This window comes from Pomacea canaliculata, linkage group LG9 (assembly GCF_003073045.1).
Source record: "Pomacea canaliculata isolate SZHN2017 linkage group LG9, ASM307304v1, whole genome shotgun sequence".
In the NCBI taxonomy this organism is placed as follows: Eukaryota; Metazoa; Mollusca; class Gastropoda; order Architaenioglossa; family Ampullariidae; genus Pomacea; species Pomacea canaliculata.
The window spans coordinates 26062244-26087423 of NC_037598.1; the positions used below are offsets into that span (position 1 = coordinate 26062244).

The 25180-nt window shown below is 38.8% G+C and overlaps 2 protein-coding genes across 6 annotated transcripts in view; one reads left to right on the forward strand and one right to left on the reverse strand.

The window, feature by feature from the left end:
- LOC112571848 (peroxisome assembly protein 26-like) lies at positions 1 to 11605 on the reverse strand. Of its 3 annotated transcripts, none has more exons than XM_025251182.1 (6): positions 10847 to 11605; positions 3688 to 3828; positions 3264 to 3429; positions 1850 to 2027; positions 1446 to 1525; positions 1 to 1198 (listed from the first exon to the last, which is right to left on the reverse strand). In XM_025251182.1, exons 1-6 carry the CDS (start codon positions 11191 to 11193, stop codon positions 1166 to 1168), a joined length of 945 nt encoding a protein of 314 aa, XP_025106967.1. In that variant the 5' UTR covers positions 11194 to 11605; the 3' UTR covers positions 1 to 1165. The 3 variants fall into 3 exon arrangements, with proteins under 3 accessions (XP_025106967.1, XP_025106966.1, XP_025106969.1); XM_025251181.1 differs by having other exon boundaries at positions 1376 to 1525; positions 10847 to 11601; XM_025251184.1 differs by lacking the exon at positions 10847 to 11605 and adding an exon at positions 4727 to 5458 and having other exon boundaries at positions 1376 to 1525.
- Positions 11015 to 25180, forward strand: part of LOC112571846 (centrosomal protein of 83 kDa-like) — a 16028-nt gene continuing 1862 nt past the window's right edge. Inside the window, exons 1-14 of one of the 3 annotated variants that reach the window (XM_025251180.1) lie at positions 11015 to 11152; positions 11928 to 12130; positions 12661 to 12811; positions 14083 to 14307; positions 14623 to 14871; positions 15269 to 15515; positions 16321 to 16465; positions 17777 to 17926; positions 18466 to 18592; positions 18761 to 18997; positions 19362 to 19462; positions 19928 to 20126; positions 20650 to 20772; positions 22435 to 24611. In XM_025251180.1, the coding sequence (XP_025106965.1) occupies positions 11940 to 12130; positions 12661 to 12811; positions 14083 to 14307; positions 14623 to 14871; positions 15269 to 15515; positions 16321 to 16465; positions 17777 to 17926; positions 18466 to 18592; positions 18761 to 18997; positions 19362 to 19462; positions 19928 to 20126; positions 20650 to 20772; positions 22435 to 22440 (2151 nt within the window). In that variant the 5' untranslated portion in view covers positions 11015 to 11152; positions 11928 to 11939 and the 3' untranslated portion in view covers positions 22441 to 24611. Of the gene's footprint in view, positions 11153 to 11927; positions 12131 to 12660; positions 12812 to 14082; positions 14308 to 14622; positions 14872 to 15268; positions 15516 to 16320; positions 16466 to 17776; positions 17927 to 18465; positions 18593 to 18760; positions 18998 to 19361; positions 19463 to 19927; positions 20127 to 20649; positions 24612 to 25180 lie in introns of those variants that run through there. The other 2 variants (XR_003100894.1, XM_025251179.1) reach the window with 2 other exon arrangements.

Sequence of the window (25180 nt, forward strand, 5' to 3'; positions counted from 1 at the left end):
CCGAATCCTGACTTGCTGTTGCTGCAGCTTTCATTTAATGGAATCTATATTGCATTTGAAATTAGGATGCAATGGGCAGTGTTTTTCTTTTGTTTGGATCCTAGCAAATCACAGGTCAGTGTCGTGGGTGTCAACAAGGCTTCCACCATGATCCTCCACTGCAGTCAACTGGCTGTATTTGGCCAGACTATTCCACATTGAATCATGTGCCCTCATTTTCTATTGTTTTGAGTGATCCTTTATTATGAGACAACTATGGAATATGAGCACATAATACAGTCCTGTAAGATCATGATGCTACATCACAATGCGTAGAGCGTCAACAAAATCTTGCTTGTTTCATGTCTGTTAATAGCAGAAGGTGAAAACTAGATATGTCACCATTGAAGAATTGATAATACATTTGACAAACATTTTAAAATGTATAATCTTGTGCTTATTTCTGCCATGGAAATAATGTAAACAACAACCCAGGAATTCCCTCAGTTGCAAGGGATGTGATGCAGATGCACTGGCCATATGAAAGGGACGATGGGATGCAATGATTGACAGAACAGGCTTGAAAGCCTGTTATTCAAAGAGAAAAAAAGACTGACAATAAGTAATGCCTTTTATGATGAACATAAAATGCCTGATTAAGCTTGGCTACACAAATATTCACATGTGGTTTTCATGAACTTCTGTACGCTAAAATATACAAGTGACTTGTGTTTACGCTTCCCAACTGCTCATTCTAGAAAATCAGCATTTAGGCGAAAATTAAGTTGTCACTTGGAACTATTTAATTATCAGCTAGTTCATAATGAGAAATTATTTATCTATAATAAGTTTGTAATACAAGCATTGGTTCTAAAGAACTAGATCTAACCACGAAGAGAAGACAGCAGCATGCTCCTGAACACATACCTTCCTCTGATCAGTAATACCCACCACAAGGCAGTATAAGCATGCCACAGATTTCAAATTAGTATCTATATTGACAATGACGAATTTTTTTTTAATGCAATGTTCATTAAATACCAATTTACAATAGTTGTCCAGAGATTTTGATCAAACAATGGATTCAAAGATTTGGGGAAAAACCATCGCCACAGAACAGTCCTGGCTGCACTTTATCTGGCATGTTTCCAAAAGGATGTCCACATCTCTATGGCCTTCTTCCATATCACCATAGTGCGGCTGAAGTTGCTAACAACATCTGCAAGAGAAAATGATTTATTTTTTAAAATCTGAATTTTTTTATAGCGTAAAGTCTAAGATTTTATCTTAAGATACCTTTATGAGATGCTCGTTCTACAGATGTAAGACGTTTTGCTCCCCATAAAATCTTGTTTACACCACATTAAAACACTTTGTTTAGAATTTTTTTTTATACCATTCTGTATGCTGACGATCGCCAATAGTGCTATAGAAAGAAAGAGCAGACACTTTGTTGCTCGACATGCCTGCCGACACCAGCCTTTGCGAGCCGCCTTTCGCAGCAACTGACGTGCCAGATCTACATATGAAGCAAGTATGCCGGAATCTGGAGAAAACAGTTATTGATGACAAACTGTAAGAAACAGTAAAATCTAAAAGTGAATGTTTTTAAAGGAAATTCCTAAACAAATCTAAACTATTACACTGACAGCACTTGAGCACACTTGTACAATAAGCTCAGAGATTATTTCAGGAAAGTTCATATCTAGAACATACAAAAGAACTTGGTAAAGCATGAAGTCTTCACATTTATCCAGATGGGAACTCGAATCTAATTTTGCTATCTTGCTCAAATTTTACATACCATGACTACTATATAGTCGGCAACTACTTTTGGCCTTACTTTTCTTGATCATGCCCTTTCCCATACCTTGAGATTTTGCTGTCCTGGTCTTGCCTGCTGTTGGCTCAGCATCACTAGAGGGAAGATTGTTGCATGGTTCAGATGGGTCATTCTGTCTTTCATATGTGGTTTTAGGTGGAGTGGAGTGGGGCGAGAGCAGTGCCTCCCGTTCTGTAGAACTTAGTGCTGGGCAAGAATCAACAACCTGAAATGCCAGAAAGCTGTCGGAGTTGAGATGAAAAGAAATTTATAAAATTCTTACGAACTCCACCACCACCTCTACAAAAAAGTTAATTACAGAGGGCATATAACCAGTTACTGATGGAAAGTCGCAGGATAGGATGATAAGAATTCCCTCATTACGATGCAATCTACACTGATCTTGTTTGGTATTTCTTTGTCCTTAATAAAATTAACAGCATTTGTATGGTGTTCGCACATGTCAGAATGCATGTTCTTTGGTTTTCTTTCACTTTTTTGGTCATTATTTAAAAGTCTAGTGGCGCTTATATCACCAGAAATAAACAGTAAAGACTTAATACTTTTCTTGTATATCAACTAACCAACAGTTAAAGTAGTTTGGTTATATGTCATTTTACACAAAGCTGCAGTTTCCATTCTACTGTTAAGAGTTAATGTTAAGAGAGGACTTGCTCACAATATCATCTATCACTTTTTCCAAAGACTTTAAGGTGCTGGTGAAAGCTTTCTCTGATGGCAAACAGCCTATCTTTTGCAAAGCATGCAAATGAAAAGTTGCACCCTCTGGTTTACACGACACTTTCAAACATGTTCAGTGGACAAAAACAACAGATTTCACCAGCACAAGGTAACTGATGAGCACTTTGATGGAAAGCATGCCAAAAAGCACAAATACTGTTCGTTGCTGACTGTAATCTACCAACAATAGATGTCAGCCACTTTGTTTCACAGTTTATATTGCATGAAGTTCTAGCTACACCACACAACATATATAAGCATTATGTATATATAACTTCCTGAAATTAAAACAGATATGTTCCACTGTTTTACCATTCATTTCCCTAAACTCATGGTTCATCTTCTAAATGTTAATATTATTATAAATAAATATTGAGGATAAGACAAGTTAGAAAGCAAAACATTCTTGCAAATATCAAAATTTTTTAGTTTGCATTTTTAAAGATTAAGGTTAAGATTTATCAAATCCTGTGGCATTATTTATATATATAAAATACTCTGATGACTTAAGCATCATTGTCTTGATATGTATGATGTTGATGAATACTGGGATAAGAAAAGTAGTGGTGAAAATTAACTAAAGGGATTCAGTTGTAACTGTACTAGCTTGTACCAGCATAGCTTTAAAGGCAGAAATCTGAATGCCCTGTGGCACAAGGCTGAATATTTAAAGCTAGTCACCTCTAGTTAACGGCTGAATATAATACTTTGAGATAATTACCTGAGGTATAAGGTTGAATGCCCCAAGAGGTCGAAGGACATTCTGAACGTAGAGGCGGACAGTAACTGCTGCATCTGGACTGCTGCGGTGACTGTTTGCATCCAGCCAGGTGTTAACCAGAGAATGACACAACATGTACTCCCGAATGTGTGCATGCAGTAGAATACTGAAAGAATATGACATTGTATTACCTGATAATTTGTGCTGGTACATGTTAACTTAAGGATAACCTAGCTGCTCAGCTTCAATTAAGGAAGATAAAGGAAAAGGCAGGCTAAGCCTAAACCATGGACAAAACAAACTTATTACATTTATTGAATCTGCACTCATGAACCTCTGGGGTCCTTTAACTTTCCACACAAGTGATATATGAGACTGTGCTAAGAAACACAGCTAAATGACTTCTTCATAAAATCATACCCACCACATGTGAATCACTTTGGCAGGACATGCACCAATCTGATGATATGCCTGCTCCACAAATGGAATAACGTTTTGCCAGCATCCCTGCTCTGCCAATGCCTGTATGCCTACAATGACTGCTGCTTCTTTGATGCTGTTTAAGCTGAAATACAAAATAAGCATTTAACTTGCTTCACTGTTGTGAGAAAGAGTTTATGGTATCTCACAATGGTGTCAACTATACAAACTTATTGGTTTAGCTCTCCCTGTATGAGATTAGAGCAGCTTCCTCAGGCACTTGCTCTCCAATTTCCATATTCTCTTCTCTGTATGGGCCAAGATATGTCCATGTCTCACCTTTGTATAGCAGGATTGGAACAAAGGAGGGACTTATACAGTTTTTGTATAATGTTACTTTATCAATGCCCAGTCTGACAATTGCTGCTGGCACTGTTGCGATCTTAATATGGATGTCTGCCATCTTTTGAAAAGGTTTACTTAAAACTGTTAATCTCCTTCAGCTCTGCTTCATATAAATCTCCATTTTGCCATTGGTGTCATAGGACTTTGCTCTTTTCAGTGCTGGTCTCCACTTAGTTAATTCTCTACACTCCAACTGCAGGATAAGGCACCAATGAATCTTTTCCAGCCATCTTGGTCCTGGGTGATCTGCTGACTTCATTCCAGGTCTTGCCTGCCACCTCCATCTCCTCCTCGACAGTTTATCACCATTTACCCAGAGGCTTGCCTATCTTCCATTCTGTATACATTCCCATTATTTGTCAGTGTGTTGGTAAAGTCGCTGTTAGTGCTTACTGTCAGGTCTATGCAAGGATTTCTCACTCAATCTCTCACAAGGATGGAGCAGTAATAATAATCTTAACAGTAACTTAAGCAAAGTTTTGTAAGCACACGCAGAGCTATTTAATCATTGTACAGTTTTCAAAATGATTTAAAAACTAAACAAAACATCAGTGATTCAGCAGTTACTTCCAGAGTTTGTGCACATTCACCTCTTTCACAAAAATTAAATACAAATCCCTGATCCTCTGCCCATATACCTTTCTGTGTTGTCACCAGAAAGCTCAGCATTTGATATACTGGCCGCAATAATGCGTTCACAAAGACTGAAGCATGCTGGGAAATCTGTCTTTAACAGCATGTCTGTTGCAGCCTTCACCTGCTCCTCCAGCTGACCCACCAAATGGGATCGTTCTTTTTTACTGACTCCCTCTTGTGGCACCTCATTCTGCATGGTGCTGTTTAAGTAGTAGGTTTAACACAAGACCTTAGTGCATAGCCACCTAGTGCATCCCTTGTATGTCACTATGCGCACCATATGGCATAAGTGCATCACTTGGTACGGACTTCAATAAGCAATTCGATTACGTGCAGTTCGATTTGCCGAGCAATCGGTACATAACTCTTTCCATGTGTCACGTGGATGAGATACATTATGAGGTCAAAGACAAAGGTCTCATTTAATAACGAACATTTAACATGGAGTATCGCTGATGCTGATCCTTGTATAAGAGACTGTAAAATTATGTAGCGATCTCTTTGCACAGCTTCTAAAAGCTAAGTTTGGCGTGGAAGTTCTAGGGTCGTAAAACTAGCTGACCCACTTTACCATCTGCGCAATGTTTTCGGCAGGTGCTTCGGTCAAAGCGTTTAAATAACACGTTTCTAAACACAAGTTTTGGTGACTTTGTTCAGAATAACTGTTTTCAGTCAGCGGAGTCGCCCCTCATCCATAGCTCAAGTTTCACGAATGATGAAAATACCAGAGAGTAGTCCTCCTTGATAGTGGTAGAGGGAGGTAACCTCCCGATAACGGGGTTGTGGCCACAGCGCAGAGACTTGATTAGCTCCCTTGAATTAATCAGCATGTTCTATGTCATATGCCACAATATCATGTCCAATTCTGTTTATTTTATGAAAAATAGAAAACACGAGTAAACAAGTAATGTTGTTAAACAACAGTTTTACTGCCCTTGCCCTCACCTTGCTTTCCAAACTTCTAAACCTACCTACCAATTAGGACATGTTGCACATGCTAATCTGTTTATCTGAGCTTTGTAATAGCTTGAAATGATTGGGTTTCGGTCAGTAGTTGATAGCAAAGAGGGCCACCAACACCTAATCACCTCAGAGATCAAACGCAAACTAAGCACCACCTACAAAGACTACACACAGATATACACAGACGGCTTTCATGACCCAGAAACACAAGCAACTGGGCTGGGAGTTCACTCTCCTGACGACATAAACCTTTCCATCAAACTCCCGACCCACACCTCCGTTTTACAGCCAAGATGACTGCTATACAGACAGCTCTTGAGACTATACAACTCGGACTGAGGGACACCATAAGACGACAATTCCTAGTACTGTCGAACTCCCTGTCAGCACTCCAGGCTCTTAAAAACCAATCATCAAACAGAATAGATATTGTATATGAGATACTGTCCCTCGTAGACAAGATTAGCAAAGAAAAAGGAGACGTCAGGTTCCTTTGGGTCCCCTCCCATATTGGGATAAAAGGAAACGAGGAAGCCGATAGACTAGCCAAACTGGCAGTAAAACAAACTAACAATCACCTAGCAATCACCCTAAACGTCGCTATTTCACCAGCAGAGAGAAGAATAGCAATTAAACCAGCAATAAACATAAGGTGGCAAGAGAAATACAAAAGTGAAGGTAAAGGAACTAGGAGACTGCTAGATGAACAACCCAGTAATACCTTACTTTTCTTTGGCGCAAATAGGTCCCACCAATCCAAGATAGCCAGAATGAGGCTTAGCGGAGAATATCTAACTACATATAAAGACCCTCCGAAATGCACATGTGGAGATAGGCTTAGCACCCCACATGTGCTTTTGGAGTGTCATGAAAACAAAGATGAAAGAGATGTATTAAGTCAGGTCCTAAATAAACATAGGCTGGCCTTAAACATTAACAACTGTCTGAACCCACCAAAAGACATATGGCACACCATACTAACGTTAGTAGTAACAACGGTGGCAAGCCACCCGGATGCTAAACTCATATAAACAGGTTAAAAAACGAAAAAAAAAACCGCCAAAGCCTAACCCTCCATAAGTTTCTATATACATAGGGAAATATACATAGGGAAAAAAATCTATATAGGAAAAAAAAAAAAAATCCTAGGATATAGTTATAGGGCAACAAGAAGGATGTGGCAACCTGGATAGTACACCACCACTGCAGACTTGCCAGGACTCCAGGACAGCACGAGCACAGCAACTCCGATGGCAAAAGGGCACCAACACCAGTAGACAACACCTGCGGCAAAAACAACCAACGGCAACCCTGCTCCCACTCCCTTCCCCTCCTTACCACCGTCACCTACCCTCTCCAAAGACCTTCCCTCCCCTGAAAATCCCTGGCCCCCCTCCCCCATAGTGCGAAGTCGCCTTGAGGTGGAAGCACTCTCCCTTCCAAGATCAACAACAAAAAAAAGTAGTTGATTCCTTGAGGTTGAGAGGGAAAATCCCCACATTTAGGATGTCCTTGCCCATAACCTTCAGTGCTATACCTTCATTTTTTGCATTCAAATTGGGTTTAAAAACATAGTTTCTCCAGTTTCTCTCATAACTGCATGGTGTGCTGGAGCATTTTTCTTCTCTCCACCCCTCCCCCCATATTCTGCATACTTTGTCTTGTTGCGTTTTAATTTAATTTTATTTCTTTGTTTCTAAAACATCTTGCTTTTCTTTGCAATTGAGCTGTACTTAGACATTCACAGCGTCTCCAGCTTATTGTGCACATCAACAATAATACCAGTGCCAGAGAAGCTAATGCTACAAACTTGAAAGATTTCCTCTGTTGTGGCCATATGTTTTGAGAGGGATGTGGGAAATTCAATAACTTTAACGTGGCTGGATCCTCTGCAGTTTTCCTACAAACTAGGTAGGGGTGTGTGTGACGTCACTCTTACTCTTTTAGATGCTGTCTTTCAGCACCTGGGCGCCTCTGTTACCTATAGTTGGGTCCTGTTCATGGATTTTTCCAGTGCCTTCAACAGGGTCCACCTTCTCGTAAAGCCCCTACTAGACGGATGTCAACACCAGCCTAGTTCTGTGGAAATGATCATTCCTGAAGGAACAACCACAGAGGGTGGGTCTCAGAGTTCCACCAACAGGTACTGTAGGGTCCGGCTTGTCTGAAAGGGTAAATCTGTCAATGGATGGAATGATTCTGTCAGATGAGCAGATCCTTAACACAGGTACCTCTAAAGGATGTGTGCTTTTTCACATCCTATTTTCTGTATACACAAATGAGATTACCATTAACAATACTATTCTCAAACTTGTAAAGTATGCAGATGACATGGGTCTTGTAACCTGCCTCAAAGATTAGCAGTCCCTGTCACAGTACCTGACCTGCATGGGGGAATGGGAGAACTGGTTTGCCACAGCTTTCTGGAGCTAAACATTCAAATAGAAGAGATGCCAGTACCCCTCCCTCCCCATCAATTCAAACAAAGGACAGAAGGTTCAAAGGGCTGCCAGTTTTAAGTACCTTGTTTTAAGTTTTAAGTATCTTGGTACAGTGATAAACAGTGGAAGACTCTTCTTTATTGATCACATAAACCAAGTGTACAAAAGGCCCAGCAAAGACTGCACCTTTTGAAGAAACTTTGCAGCTTCAACGTCAGCTTTGGGGTGCTGGAAACTGTCTTCAGGTCCCCTGCTGACAGCATTCTCACAATTAGCATTGCTGCCTGATATGATCACCTTGTCAAAGACAAGGCAAGGCTGGCGAGAGTCATCCATCAGGCACAACAGCAATCTCCATCCTAAATAAAAGGTACAAGGACTTTAGGTCTACCTATTATCTAGCATCCTTCTTAGGAGGTTCAGGTGTACGTGTGCGTGTATGTTGAATGTCATGTACGGGTATGTATGTCTGGCCGTTACGTTGAATATATATCTATACTTACATTACGTTTGTGTGTGTGTAGTGATTTTGAGTAAAAGAAAAATTTCTCTTAGACTTTCTCTCAGGCAGATAACACAGTTGGATTTGATTTGACTTGATTTGATAGACATGTTTCAAATAATCATATTATCACTGAGACACTGCATGATGCCAAGAGTAAGAGCAATCAAAGATTGCTCTGTTAGTCATCCTTCTTTAAAGTGATTGATACAGTTTTATGTTCTTCCTAGCAATATTTACAGCACAATAGTCATTTGTAAAGGCATGTATGTTCGAAAGTAAGTACAGACTGAAATACATGCTCTACATGCTTCAGACAATAAGTTTTAAAAATTACAAGAGATTGACATAAAAACCAAGATTATCAACCACGACTAGACATGTTAGATTCAGCTTCTTCCTCTTTTCATACGTTTGCATCTTCTCCTTACCTAACAAGTTTATGACCTTTATTAAAAATAACTCCAACAGAAAATGTCAGTGTTTTTAGTCTCTTGCATCCTTAAGTTTGTAGGGTTTGCAATGTGATTTTATGTGACATGAACACAAACTGGCCACACTAGATTAGAGCAAGAAATAACCCCTTGACACCAATTGTTTTTCTTATTATTCTACAGGAAAAATATCTGTTTGTTAACAACAACTGAAAGAACAAAAGAAATTGGAGTGATGTTAATTTACTAAACTTATACTCTGGAAGCTTTGTGTGTGTATGTGTTTAAGAGAGAGACTGTTTGCATGTACATGCATGTTTTGACAATATGAAAAAGAGAACTTTGATCAATATGAACCCAGACTGCATGGCTTTTAATAATCAGCAAATAATATTTTTTGCCAAATGAAGACACTGCTTAAAAGATTCAATCATTTGCAGACTTGTTGTATTTTTCTTTCAAGTGGGGAAGGAGTTAAAGCTTACCCAATTGGAAAATTATTTTCAAATGAGTGGGTTTTATTTATTACAAGACGTAATTTCCAAAATCTGAGCAAAAACATCTATTCCCTTTGCAATGTTTAAACTTATGAACATTGGATCCTTATTCTGCCCTGGATTTTGGAAAGATTGAGGTCAAGCTAGCCACATATCTTTTGGTATCACAAAAGTAGGCTTGCTGACTGAGTAAAGCCTTTGTTAACATGTGTTCACGGATCTCACCTTATATCTATATCTATTCCTCTTCGTGCATCAGGTTGCACATAAGGCCTCAACCAGAGTCTGCCACTGATGTCGATCGGCTGAAACCTGCTCTAGGTGACCCCATGTCCAGCCCTTTCCTTTCATCTCCCTTTCCACTGTTCTTCTCCAAGTTTCCTTTGGGCGGCCTCCTTTTCTTCGGCCATAGGGCGACTCTGGAGAGGTCTGCTGTCTGTTGGCGAAGCACAATTCCAATCCATCGCCAATGCCTTCATTGAACCTGCGTGGTGATGGACTCGGTTTCAGGTCTTCGTTGGTGATGGTATTTGGTCAAAAGATGTTAAGTATGCACCTGAGGCATCTGTTTTAGAAGACGTCAAGCTTGTTACTGATGTTTTGGTCATCTTCCATGAATCTGATCAGTAAAGGAGGGTACGGATCTCACCTTACACCTCATTAACATGTGTTCATAGCTGCCAAATCAGTTATTTGTGATTTTCTCAGAAAATATACCACACTACATCTTTATACTAAATTGATGACAATGCTCAGTCAACTTTCCATGAGTTTAATTTTATGCTTCGATTATTCTTTAAGACTGATCTAACCAAATAAATGTGTTCTTTTCAGAGTTCCAGACTAGGTTTTGTCTTTGTATGAACCAGTCATTGTACAACATGTAGTGGATATATGCCGCTGGGAGGGAAGGAGGGAGAGAAAGAGACAAAAAAGTGTAAATGGGTAATAAGGAGGGGAATTGTGTGTGTGTGGGCGTGATAAGAATGGGAGGACTGAGTGTGTATATGGATGATTAACATGGGAAAAGAGAGATATAGAAAGTATGTGTGTGTTTGTGTGTGTGCACGCGAGCACACAAGCGTTATTATACGAGCTTATGGAGGTGATGCCAGATTTGGAATGCATATGCTATGTATAGTGTCTGTGATGACCAGCAATCTTCTATTTGCGTTTTCTGCACCAAACCAAATAAAGTAATGTGAGAACGGTTGAAATGAAATGCTAGGAAAAGTGCGATCTGCATGAGTTTTCCAAATGAGCCTGTCAGCGTATGCTTACTTACCATTCTTCACGATAAACGTTTCCAGAAGCGACAAAGCCCTGCTTGGAGTAACCAGATGCATCACTTTCGTTTACACAGTTTTTGAAATGGATAGTCGACTGACTGGGCTTTGAGGCTGTTTTTCGTACCCGTACATCAGTCTCTTGCTTCCTAGGAAACAAAATTGTAAGGGGAAATAATGCTTGCCTACTACAAACACTGGTAAGAGTTACCCAACATGAGCAGCTCGTCGTGGTAACTGTTTGACATGATAGCAAACTAACCAAGGATGTAATCTCCAAGAAAACTATATCGACGAGTGAAGAGGTAAGAATTAATCTATCAAAAGTTCTTCTTTTGTTCAACATGGTAATATATTTTGGTCTTTTTTAATGGAAATTCAGATGACAATCGACAGACTCGAACAGCAGTTTGATGAGTCCAGACTTGTTTTTCAAATCGAGTTGCCACCGAGTAAGATCTCACTCGGGAGGTTCATAATTATGTGTATTTTGCAGAGTGCCAATTTAAAGTATTATGTATAATATGTCAATCTCTAGAAAACCAAAAGGAAAATAAATCTGTTAATTTTAAGAGTCAGGGGATGATATTATTCCTCTCGATTTCATCTATGTTAACCTGTGTCAGATCAGCTTAAGGAGCTTAAGTCTGATCAACTTTCAGTTAGGTATTTTGTAATCCTTTACTTCAGACCACATTTTAATAGACATTTAAAAACTTTGTGTGTCACTTGTCTAGTGCCTATTATTTACTTGAAAAACAATAAGCAGAAAGGTAGGTAGTTTTTACCAGTTGATGTTTAAAATACCACATCAAGGCTTGACGTTTCTAGGTGGACCTTAAATAGATAGAGATTACATAATAGTTAACGGGCAAATGATGACACTGTATTGTCACTGATGTAGTTTTTTTCTTTCCTTGATGCACAATAGGCTAATTATCAAGGCTAATGAAGAGTAAAAATCTGTAAAGCTTGTAGATAACAGCTGATTTCTTGTTAACATAATGCTCCATTCAGTTTAGATTGACTCGTAAGTTTGTAACTGGAGTGAGATATTTCTTTTTGTTTCACATTCCTCAGCCACCAGAGGGGATGGCACATGCTGGTGTGATGGGTGGGGTGGGGTTTGGGGTGGGTCAGTCATTGGGAACATCCCTTCCAGTGGCATCTGCTCTGCCACGTCTGGTGCAAGAAACAGAGATACAGAAGCTTCTGACTGATGAGCGTATACGCAGTGAGCAACACAAGACCAACTACCAGCAGCTAAAAGCAGAACATAGCAGGTCTGTTTGTATGTATGGTCATAACATGCATGTGCATGCCTTTGTGAATGAAGGAGAGCTATGTGTGTTTGTGTGTGTGTGAATGTAAGAACAGCAGATGAAAATGAAATTATATCCTTCTGTGTGATTGGTTGTATGGGGAGGTGAGCATGTATATGTCTGAACCTTGCTGAATACCTAGAAACAAGTGATAAATTCTCACGTAATCTATTTTTTTAAAAGTTGAAATTGATATGTGTTTGGATTTAGACCTACATCCAAGGTTTCTTCCCAGAAAGTTGAACTTTGTCAAAATAGAAGATAAGAACCCTACCTCTAGGTCAGCTAGAATTTGGTGGGGTCAAATAGAACTATATTGATGTGTGCCTTTTAAGGTTGTGATAATGTTTGTTCTGCGCAAGAGAAATGTTTTTCATCTGTGCTCTCTCTCTCTTACAATCACACACATATATGAAAGAAAGACTGGATCACATTTAAATATGCATATTTCTAGTTCATCAAACACATCATCACCTTCCTTTCTCACCAAGGCTACAAGAAGAATACCTGTCTCTTCAAGAAGAAGTAAAAGCAACTGTTGAGGAGAGTCGCATTGTGCAGGAAAAGTATCGCTCCATGTACGAAACTTGCCGACGAGAACTTGTGGACAGGCAGGCCCTGCTTGATGATCTCCGGACAAAGGTCAGCTGAAGGGTGTGATGACCTATTCAGAGAGTTTCTTCTATCATTTGACTCCAAGTAAAAATAGGTTTCCATCTAATATTCTAATCTATCAGAATGAGGATAATTTGTCAATTATTCAACACATATGCAGGGCATGCATGTTGCTGGTTAAAACAGAAGCAGGGGTTCAGTATGTTAGCAATTCTGTTGCCTTTACCAAAACATGTGAATGTAAAGAGATAGGGGGAAAAATTATTGTTATGTTATAAGCTGTCACAATGGTAAATTAAAGAAAAATGCAGGAGGAAAGTTAGTATTATCTGTAGAAACAGAGAAATATGCAGTGATATTTTGCCTGCTGCTTTTAGATTTCACTACGATATGCTTGCTTAATTATATAAAAAATATATAAAGCAATAAATAAGAAATAATACTTTTATTACAGTGTTTTTTTAATTACCAACAGCCTTCCTACACAATTACACACACACACAAACACACAAGAGGGAAAATACAATTTCCTGGCATTAAGAGGAGTCTGTCCATATATCATTTAGGTACATTTAGGTACATAAAATATATTGTGCAAATGCACAGAAACAGATCTGTTAATTTTTTTTAAAAACTTATTTATCAAAAGCTCTTATAATTATTAAATGATATTTTTAGTTGTGCTGATTAATGTTTTTCAAGCATAAGTTAATGTACATCTATGTTCAAATGAATGAAAATGACTTTATTCTCTCAAAACACTCCACCCCTCCTGTCCAGTTTCATTTGCTCAGGAAAAATGATGTTGATGATAGTAGCAGCCCACAAAATATTCTCACTGTCAGTGCATGGTTAAAGATGGAAGAGCCAGACACAAGCAGACCATGCAGGCAGCTTTGATACATTAAGCAGGCAGTCAGGTGTCACTTGCATTTTACTTTGCTTTTGTTATCCCTAAAATCATTACTTCAGCAAGAGCAGGCATCTGTGAAAGTGACTTTGTCAGACTCAGAACTTCTCTTTGATTTAAATCTTTCTTTACCCATGTCAACAAATCTGAAATTGTGCATCTTGTAGGAGATGCTCACAGTGAAAGAATGCTGTAAGCTAAGCCAAATATATATATGCTTGACTCCCTTTTCCAGTTTTTGCATGAAAACTGGTAAATATTGATTGGATGTTGCCATATGACACCAGTCTAAACAAATGACTCTCATTGAATTCCAGTGTGCAAAAGGCATAACATTCATTATCACTTCTTACTAGTGAAGACAACTCTTTGTATTGTGCGGCTGCAGGTAATGACACCTCAGAGGCTGGAGATTGTGCGAAGTCAGGTGTTGGAGGAGGTGGAACGCAGTTATCAGGAGCGGTACTTGAAACAAGAACAGGAGGTGGAAGAAGCCAGAGCAGCTGTCAACAGGCTGCGGTATGAGTTATCCTTTGTGAAGGCCGAGTACGAGCATGGCAAGACTGATTATGGGAGACAACTGCAGGAACTTAAGATGCAGCATGAGCTGGAAGTGAGTGGCATGAAGAGGGTTTCTTTTATTTTGGCAGCTCCAGTGTTTTGATCATTTCAAACTATGAATCCTACTATAATTTTGCATCCTTCCAAAAACTTCAGATGGAAGTTTTCAATGCACTAAGACAAATGAAGTTAGATCTTGACATGTAGAAATATGCTACATACAGTAAATTCAAGATTTTTGCTGATGCTCTAGGTGAAATAAGTAGTTCTTGAATGCTGAGTCTTATAATTTCTATACATTGTTCTATGCCTGTACTGTTAAAGCAAGTGGTCAGTCCTCGGCTGAATTCTATATGGTATATTGCAGCTGACCAATCTTCGTAAAGAACGAGATGCTACTTTGAGTAAAGTTCAAGCAGAATCCAGCAGTGATGCCAACAAAGTGCGTGTTCTTCAGCGTGACAACACTGCTCTTCACATGCGCTTGAAAGGTCTGCTAGCTGAGGTTGACGAACTGCGAGCAGAGAAAGAAAAAGTCACTCTGGACTCAGACAGCGCACAACGCACCCAGGCCAAGCAGATCGGTGAATTGCAGGCAACCATAAGGTCACTGGAGGTGAGCACCAGAAATCCATACTACTTCAGGATGTTTTTGAGTGTGATATAAATCAGAATCAGTTAACCATACTTTTAGATAATTTCTCTCTTGAAGTTCAAAAGTGTAATACATAATATTTACATTCTTGATTCATTCTTCTCGTTGGTATAAGTTACTCTGCTAGTGGCATTTCATGTTATAAGTATTTTGTTGCTTGTATTACATCTTATACTGAGGACAATAAAGAGTTTTTGATGAACACAGGTATTTTTTGTGCAAGAGGAAGCCACCATCAAGTGAACATATGTACCATAAAAGTATTGTATGTAGCATCATATGTATGTGCAATATGTTTGTTACAAATAGTAAAACATGCTAAAGAAGGAAGTAAACAAAAACGCTTTTGAATGTTAAGGTTGAGAGGGAGTCATTGAAGCGCCAAAATGAGGCATTTCAGAATGAGATTCTGACCCATGGTGCTGACATGGCAAAGCTTCGTGCTAATGTTCATGAACTGGAGCGGGACCTAATGGCAGTGCGTGGCCAGGCGGAGGAAGCAGCCCACCGGGCACAGGTGCAGCTCAGTGACCTCAAACTCGACATGGTGCGTCAGCGTGGAGAGCTAGAGAAGGAGAGAGACAAGCTGGCCAATCTTGTTGAGGGTTAGCCATGAGAACATACACACATAACTTTGCACACAACAGTCATAATCTAAGAGCTTTTCAATCTTGTGAAGGGTGAGGCCAATGAAAAAACAGGAATGGCTCAAAGAACATACACATGTCACTTAGTGTACAACTGTCATAATCTAAGAGATTTTTTGTGTTAAGGATATACGTGTGTAAAAATATGAGAGGAGGCTACTAAATTATCATTATCATCACTAATATGAAGTTATGTGATCAACCTATTTTTGTTCTGGTGTTAAATTTCTCGTAGTAGAAGAGAACATTTGAAACATTTTGTGGATTGAACTTGTTAAGTGTTTCTCATTGACAGATGTCTCAGATCATATGGGAGACAAAATTTGACATTAAAGAAACTGATCTGTAAATAATCCGATCAAGATTCCGTAAAATAGAGGAAATTGACTTATGAGAAAATTTGAGTTTAAAAAAATGCATTTCTAATTGTTTAAACAAAGATAACAATTTCAGTGGCAGTTGCCTGCAGTTTGATTTTTTTTCTGTTTATTTTGTAAATCTTTTAGAAGGAGCCATCTCAACAATGGTACCAAACAATTTCCATTTGGCTCAGACAACTAAAACAATTGTGGTTATAGAGACCGAATTAATATTATTAACAACTGATCTTCAGGACTGTAAAAACAGTATGATCATTGTTCCCATAGGCACTATCTTTTGTGTAGGGTTAAGGCACCATACCAGTGTGTTATATATAGGCATTATTAACAGTTAGAACTTTGAATTTGCAATGTGATACTTAAATGAATTCTGTTACTCACAGACCTACGAACACAAGTGGAGATTGCTGAGCACAAGGTGAGACAGCTGCAGGTGGCACTGGACAACAAGGAACGTGAGTCTGTGCACCGTGTCACGGCTGCTCATGAAGAAGAGTTTGTCAAGATAGCCAAGACAGAGAATGAGAAGTAAGTGTTTGTGTGCAGGCAATGTACATCCAAGCTGTGCAACGCAGTTCTTTTTCACATCACTCCAGTATAGCTCTGGAAGAATTTAATCATGTACTTAAAATATCTCTCCATAGACAGGGAAACCATCTGAAAACCATCTGGAAACTGATGCAGCACTACGGATTTCCACCAGAGTTCATTGCCATCATCCAACAGCTGTATGAGGACTCGACATGCCAGGTGATCCACAATGGAAAGCTGACTGACCCCTTCGCAGTGAGGACTGGAGTGAGGCAAGGTTGTATGCTCTCACTGACAAACTTACTGATCATCATAGACTGGATCATGAGGAGAACAACCTCTAACAGCAACACGGGCATTTAGTGGACCTTTGCCAGGCAACTTGAGGATCTCGACTTTGCGAATGACATCAGCCTGTTGTCCCACAAGCAACAACACGCACAGACAAAGCTCACTCGGCTCGCAGAAGAAGCAGCGATGACTGGCCTAACCATCAACATCAAGAAGACAGAGGTAATGCGGGTCAACAACAAGCAAGAAGCCCCTCTACAACTACATGGAGAATGTATTACAGAGTCTGACCGTTTCACCGACCTTGGTAGCATAGTCAGCAAAGATGGAGGTACAGATGAAGATGCCAGAAGCCGAATAAACAAAGCCAGGCTTGCATTCCACACCCTACGACCTATCTGGAACTCCAAGGCTTTGTCTCTACACACCAAGATCCGCATCTATAATACAAATGTAAAGTCAGTCCTTCTGTATGGATCTGAGACATGGCGAGTGACAAATGCCATCACTAACAAGATACAGACATTCGTCAACAGATGTCTGTGCCACATCCTCAACATCAGATGGCCTGAGCAGATCTCCAATACAGACCTGTGGGAGAAAACCAACCAAAAACCTGCCAGCCAAGACATCAGGAAGTGGAAGGGGGGCTGGATTGGTCACAACTTACTATCTAATTTTGTAAATGTTAATTGTGAACATCTTTCCTATGATATATATTTTCTAGTTTATTGTTCTTTTTACCTGAGATATCTGATTTTGGTTTAGTTGTCTAATTTATTTCTTTGTTTTTTTGGGATCAGATACTGTTAAATGTTACTAAATGTGATACTGTGCTATACCATACCTGTTTATTAATTTTTATTATTGCTTTTGTTGTTGATGTTTGCTTCACATCAGTTATGACCTATGTTGACAAGGCTGGAGAGAAATCTATGGGAATCATACAGTGGTGCAATAGACAGAAGTGAGTAGTGCATGATGGATTGTGTTTACATTGCCAATATAATCCTCTAGGTTTGAGCTAGAAACAAAACTCCAGGAAATGGAACGGCGCAAAATTGATGATGATGCTCGTCGGCATGCAGAACAAGAGAAACTTGTCCAGCGCATGCAGGCAGCACTTGTAGAGAGAGAGCAGGCTGAGAGAGAAGTAGCTGTCTTAAAGTAAGAACTGCCAATTAATGTATGTATGTAATGAATGTTACACTCAGGCTTGGTGACTTAGGGTAAACAGGTTGGTGTGAACTGTAAATGGTTGGTTGAGAGTGTAGTAAAAGTTTGGCATTGAATCATCTGTGGGTATAAGTTTGTATTAAAATAAGTTTTTTTTTTGGTGTTGACATAATTAATCTTACGTGTTATGAATGTTGCAATATCATTTATGCCAGTCATAATGACAGTAAACTACCAAAATCTATTATAATTGATGGTGAGTTGTCTCTTACAGTGCTTGGCACATAGTTTGTCGTATTACATTCATTTATTTTGACCTGTTTCTTGATACAGTCACCATAATATTGTACTATAATTCTGTTGAACATGATAATTTGTGCCATTTACTGTAATTACAGACTTGAAGGACACCAGCAATTTTTAAACAGGGCTTGACTACAGAGCACTCAGTAACCTGATATCTAACTTGTGCTGTTGACATACAGGGCATGATTACAGAATATTGACATAATTTATTTGTTCATTTGCAGGGCACGCCTTGAGAAGTATGACGCATTACAGGATCAAGTAGAGCGTGAGAGGAGCGAGAACACAGAACTGAGAGCCAGACTCCATCAGCTGGAGGTTGAGCAGGCAGCGGCTGTCAGACAGGAGCAGGTATGTCAGACAGAACAGGGGAGACAGTTGTAGGTGGGATGATTGTGTATGTGGCTATAGATGATGTCCTGTTCAAAGCAAAAAAAAAAACCCGAAAAACATTGTTTGGAAAACTGGCTTGGAAGAAGAGATGAAGATAGCATTTAGAAGGAATCTCTTGTTTTTCAGGACCTAACAGATCAGATGATCAAACTCCGTAATGAGGGAGAGCTGGCACGTGAAGAGCTACGCTTGACTCGGCAACAGCTGAACAAGTTGCAGACCAGCCAAGACCAACTTTTGTCTCAGCAGCGTGTGGCAATGCAGGAGGAGCGAAGTCATGCTGACAGTCGCCTCTCTGAGATGGAGCAAAAGCTGTCTGAGTTGCAGTCCAAATATAGTCTGGCTGCTGGCATACACAAAAAGGTCAGTAGGAGGCAGGAAGCTGTAAGGCAGAGGCAGTTCTTAAATATAATATATGTGTGGACTACAGTAACACACAATTAACAGATTGCAGGCACATATGTGCATATGTTTTGAATAACTTCTAACTGGACCCTGGTGCAGCATAATTCTTATTATTAATAAGATTGATTCAAATTCTATTCAAGGTCTGAGGACAACACCTGGCTGTTGTCAGCAAGCCTGTTAGAAAAAAAGTGATTATATGAGCAGCATTTCATACAACATCGTTGGTTGTATCCAATCATTGTACGCAAAACACATCTTTCAGAACATGCTATGTAGGCAGTTTTCTTTAGTGAAGCTTTATTGTTTATCCTGGGTCTAGCTGAAAAAAAAGTACAGCCGAGTTACAGAGTACCTGCGGGACAAAATAACTGTACTGAAGGTGTCCAACCATGAGCTGGACCTGGAGAAACAGGTTCTCCAGTAAGTCTCTTTTACTTTTAAATTTTGAAGACGTAGGCAGTTTGAAAACTTGTCCCATAAAAGGTTTGTTGTAATAAAATCACATGCTTATGGGCACATCAGTAAACTTAAGAATCTCTTTCTCAGATTTTGTGTGTTAATTTTAATAGTTATTGAATATTTTCTGAGTTATGAGAGTGAGATAATTAGTGAGATTTTATCCAGGTTTTATACATGTATTTGTAATCATTAATGAGTCATGTGCAATACGTTAAAGCAGAAAATTCCAGTTTAAAAACTTAAACAAAGATTTGTTCAGTAAAGTTTTTTTTCTTTTGCTACCTTTGTCCAAATATATTTGATATAATATATTTTAAAATCTAAAGAAATATTTTCTTGTCATACCTTTTGAAGTTTATAGAAATGTAGAATGACCTCGTTACTTAGCAAAACATTTTCCCGTGCTGTACTCTTGTGGCTACCAAGCAAGAACACTGTGGCCGCTGATCAGCATTTACGACTGAAGAAGCAGTGGAGAGACCTGTATCATCGACATCAAGAGTTCCGCGCCATTATCTTGGGCTACTCACCGCGGGATGTTATCTTTGGTAATAAAGGCCTTGTGAAGGGAGACAATCCATCAGACTTCACTCTGCCGAACATGACTTTCATGGAACAAGAGCTGGTAAACTTATGAACTAGTATAGTTTATTGATCAACAAGCTGACAAACAAGTTTTATAATATTTTTTAAATACCTTCTTCAATTGTTAAAAGGAACGGCAAAGGCAAAGACTACGCTCTTGATGCAACTCTGGAACTGTCATTACACTTTGCTGCAGACTTTTGTATGTTATCTGCTTGTGTTTATCACATAAAACCTCAAGCAAAAAACAGATGTCATTACTTCATGACAGAATTGAGATAGTTTGCATCAGTGTCTACAACTTGAATTTGGTGTACTGGATGCGACATTGTTTTTTTACTGACAAGTTATCAGCTAATTGCAATTGGCTGCTTCATTGGTTATTCTTTCAGTAATTTTTATGTGCAGGGTTAGGGTTGTTGAAGGACAAAGAAATGGAAGATTCTTAAAATATACATTTTTTTTTAAGTCTTCAGGTCTTAAATTTTTTTTTTTATAAATTCAAGATAAATTTATCAGAGATTCTTTAAAGCTTGTATACAGATTGTCAATTCTTGTGACAGGAAAAGCAGCATCAGGAGGACCTGCGCATGCTGCGAAAGCGCCTGGATCACCTGGACTACTTGCAGACGGCACAGTTGGAGGAGCTGAGCAACATTGCCCACTCAACACTGCTGGGATCACAGGTGGAGCAGCATGTCGATGACTGTCCTGATGGCTCATTCGAGAAACATGATCTTGAGAAACCCACTTCTGCTGTGGAAGAAGTTTTTTGACTTGCATGTTGCTGGCAGCAGGTGTATTCTGTTGGAAGGGAAAGGGACAGAGAAGGAGGGTAGTGTGTGATCTTTGAGAAATTGCAGACATCCTCCCTCATAACCTCTCCTTACTAGGAGCTGTGACTGTGGTTGTAAGGGTCGCCTCTGAGCAAAGGATGTCTTTATATGGGGGTATTTGATGTAGTCAGGCTGCCATTATCATGGTGATTTAAATGAAGACAGCATGTGCTGGAAATAGGATGAAGTCATTTCTTATTTTTGACAGCCTTTTGCAAAAGTTATTGACCAAGTAATTTTTGTACATGCTGACTTACCACAGGAGTTGTAGAATTGGTTATTTCTAACCAGTCACAATGTGAACCTACTCTTTTAAATCATAGTCGGGAAAACTACATATCAGATGACCGTAGAGAGGGAAGCAAGTCTATAGGAACATTACCAAGCTACTGGCTACTTCACTGTAACAGGCAGTATTTCAGTTCTGTTAACACATCTTACAGGCCCGATGTGAGGAAAAAGGCGAATTTAGCAATCTGCAGTTGAGAGTTTAAGAAATGGATGACTTGCTTTTTGCTGTCAGTTATTTGGACTTGCAGGTACTAGAGATTTTGTTCACATTTCAGACTGTCCTGGTGTCTTCAGGCCTCAAAATTAGAAAAACTTGACATGAAAGGACTCAGATGCAATGCTACTCATTTTCCATCTGTACTACCTCAAACATTTCCATTATATCACTTCAAGAAATCTTACCTTGAAATAAGAATTAACCAGCAAATACTGCAAAATAATCATAAACAAATTGCAGATGACCTTTTGAAAACTTAACAAGTGTTTTGACTTAAGCTTGAAAACTGAACTGACAGAATGACACATCGGGTGGATGATTGCTCTGTTGTAGTAAAAGCATTTCAGTGCAGCCTGCATAATGGCTAGTTAGTATAGCTGGCAGGTAGCTGTGTACATATTTATCAGTAACCTTTTTTTACGCAGTTCATGATACTTGCATGTTTATTTACTGCTTTTAATCTTTTTCAAGTGGGGAGGGGGGATGTCTGTCTTGTCTGTAGTTTCTGTTTTGTGAGGTTTGTTGCCTTCTTGTACCATTTCGGGGTAACTTCTAAGTTGAACATGCTGTTGAAATAAAGGAAAAATATGTGATGATCTGCCATTTAGTGCATGCTTAAAGAAACCAAGTTGCCACAGCAGTGCTTTTTCGATCTTGCTTATAGAAAGAGATGATGGCTACAGAATATGTTGTAGCCTGTGGTCCCTTTCATGGAAGTACAGCAGTTGTCTGCTCATGACCAGATATCACACTGGGATGGGGGGGACTTTAGTGGGTGATTGGCAAGATTTTGCAGGGAAAGTGTTTTCTGGTGTCAAAAACAATGTTCAAAATGTTGCTGATTCAGTTATATAACTGGGTTTTATATTTTATGACATGATCCAGTCAAAACTCAAACGCTTCATGCTGAATATTCCCTTGGATTGTTCATTGCTTGTACAGTAGGATGATCTAGTGTGCTTGCACTAGTTTGCTAACTGCTTTTCATGGACCTTTGGTTGCAGGTGTGATGTCCAGGCCTCATAAAGCTACCCAGACCATGAAAAAGCATTTCCACCATGCTGAAAGTTTAGAATATTTTTTTTAAGCACAGCTTGTCACTGTTACAGGCCATCATTCAGATTCTACATGAGGGTATTTATGTCATCATCTGTCCCCTAGACTGTGCTAAATATATAGTCTAGAAGTCACATTCAGAATCATACTTGAAACAATCTTGACTTGCATTCTTACTTTAGTCTGTTTATAGCTTACAGTAACAGGACTTGTGCCTTTAGCTCCTTCACTGGCAGGCAGTGCACAGAAAGACATTTTGCCAGAAAAATTTATAAAATAGATATTTCGCAGACTATTTGCTGAAAAGACATGTCATCAGATGCTTGAATTTCTCTTGTACCATTCCTTTCTCCCACCGACAAGTGTGTATTCATGCACAAGTATATGAATGCTAGAGCATTACAATACTATGCACAAACATGCACGTGCATGAATAGAGAAATGCCATAAATATATTACAGTAGTACCATGCACAAACATACACTCTTAGGAAGCAATCAGAAAAACACCCTTCTGCTGTCCAGCAAGCAATTGAACACCCACCTGGCTAATGAAGCGTGTTTGGAAAACAGTTTGTCAGCAACATGGTTGCTTCAAAAGCTTGTGATAGAACGCTAAAAAAAATAACAATACTTTTTTTTTGTTTTTGAAAATTGCATCTCAACATCATGACTTTGAAGCCTTCTTATGTTGTTATCAACAAAACAAGGAATATGTTGTAAAACAAAATAATTGGAAAACATTCAGTAGATGAAAACATTTGAGGCATCCTGTTTTGCTTATTAAATTAATGCACAAATAATTTAGTAACATCTATCCTAACTAAAGCTGCAGGCTCTTTTATAAGGGTGGGGAGGTAGTGAGCGAAGCAGACGGCACCATTTTGCTCTAAAGTTGTTTTAGTTCACAATACTAGTGCTTGGTCCAGATAGTACAGAATGTGACATAAGAGAACCTTTTGGTTTGTGCATGCCATCATTTCATTCTCCATGTGAAACTGTACTACTTTACTGCTATTTTTGCTAATGGTTGAAAATCCAGGGTATATGGCAACATGCAATTGCTAAAATCATGTTTTCAGTTTATAAAATGTGTGATAGGTGGTGGAAGAACCATGATTAGTTGATCATGTTTGGACCTCTCCACCTTTGACATTTTTAGTTTGAGAATTAGAACTTTTTTTTTATGTACCTAATTTAATTCCACAGTTCCAGATCAGACTGATGGGTGATTCCACCCTCTAAGAACCTTATTCAGGGCTACAGCAAATTAGTGCAAAACATTTAATAATTAATAATCATCATATTTACATTTGCATGGATGACCTGTTACAATTGTTTGTTTTGGGGTATACTGTCATACACCTAACCACACTCACAGGTCATGATACAAGTTATTAAATTGTATAACATGGGGAAAGATTTTTCAAAGTTTATTTTCCATCTTCCAGCATGATGCTTCTAAATGGTGCAACCTTGAAATAATTATTTGACTACACTGTACACCCTCTGTGCAAGGATTCAGAACTCAACAAAAAGCCATGCAAAACCACTGGTCTAGTAGTTTCAAACAAATGAGAGCAGTCTCAAAAAGATAGCATTTCAAACTCTCCAGCCACATAATCTGGTAACATTTTAAACAGAGTAGAAGGAAAAGATGAATTATTGAAGAGTACACAGTCCAGAACTATTTTCTGGTGTGAAGCAGGGCCATGAGAGAACAGATTTCAAAGCATAAAGCAAGTATTAAGTCCACAAGAATCGTCAGCACAGCTTGAAATGAGCTGCTATGCCATACTACATTTCATTGCCCCACTTTATGTGAAATATTTATGAAAAAGGTATTAACGCTCTGCAGTTGTAGAGGAGAGGGGAAAAATCAAGAACAAACATTCACAAGTTTATTTTCAAGGTCTGAGGATTAAAGTGAAACTAAATGAGGTGCAGATGGTAATTGTGTAACCTGCCAGTGAGAAATGATGGCTAAGCCTAAGCCTGATGAGTAGCACAACTTTATTTTTTTGAGCCAGCTAACAGCAGCCACATAGTGTATAAAGTGATTAAATTTCTGACCACTGGACTCCTTGATTCATATATAAATGTTGATGGCAAACATTTTACTCCAAGATCTATTGTGTGTGTGTTTTTTGGTGCATTTGAGAAATTGACACTGTATTTTAACCCTAACCCTAACCCAGTGGAGTCATGGGTCCATGTCTAAAAGCAGAGATTTTAATCTGATATAAGCTTTAACTTCATTCTAGTTATTAATTTCAATAATGTGAGCTCAAGGTCTTTAATATAATTAAAGCATCCACGTACACAAATCTGACGAAATACTTTCTCTTAATAATAAAGCAATACAAAAATGTAAAAGAGGTGTCTCCAACTTTTCACTTTTTAAATGCTAGTTACAACTACTTCGCTTCCCAACAACTGAAAGGTTACTTTGTGACTATTTTGATTCCCTTCACAAAAAAGAGAATTATTTTACTAAATAAAGACACTCTTCTGTCACTACATGGGTGTCATCAGATCATGAAATATAAGTTGAGGAGGATGGGGAACAGTAAAATGAATGGTCACATCAGGCATAGTGGCATTAAGCACTGGACTCCCCAGTCTTTCAGCAACCAGAAATTTAGTCTTGCCTTCCTGACATTTAATATTTTTAAAATTTAAAATTAACACCTAC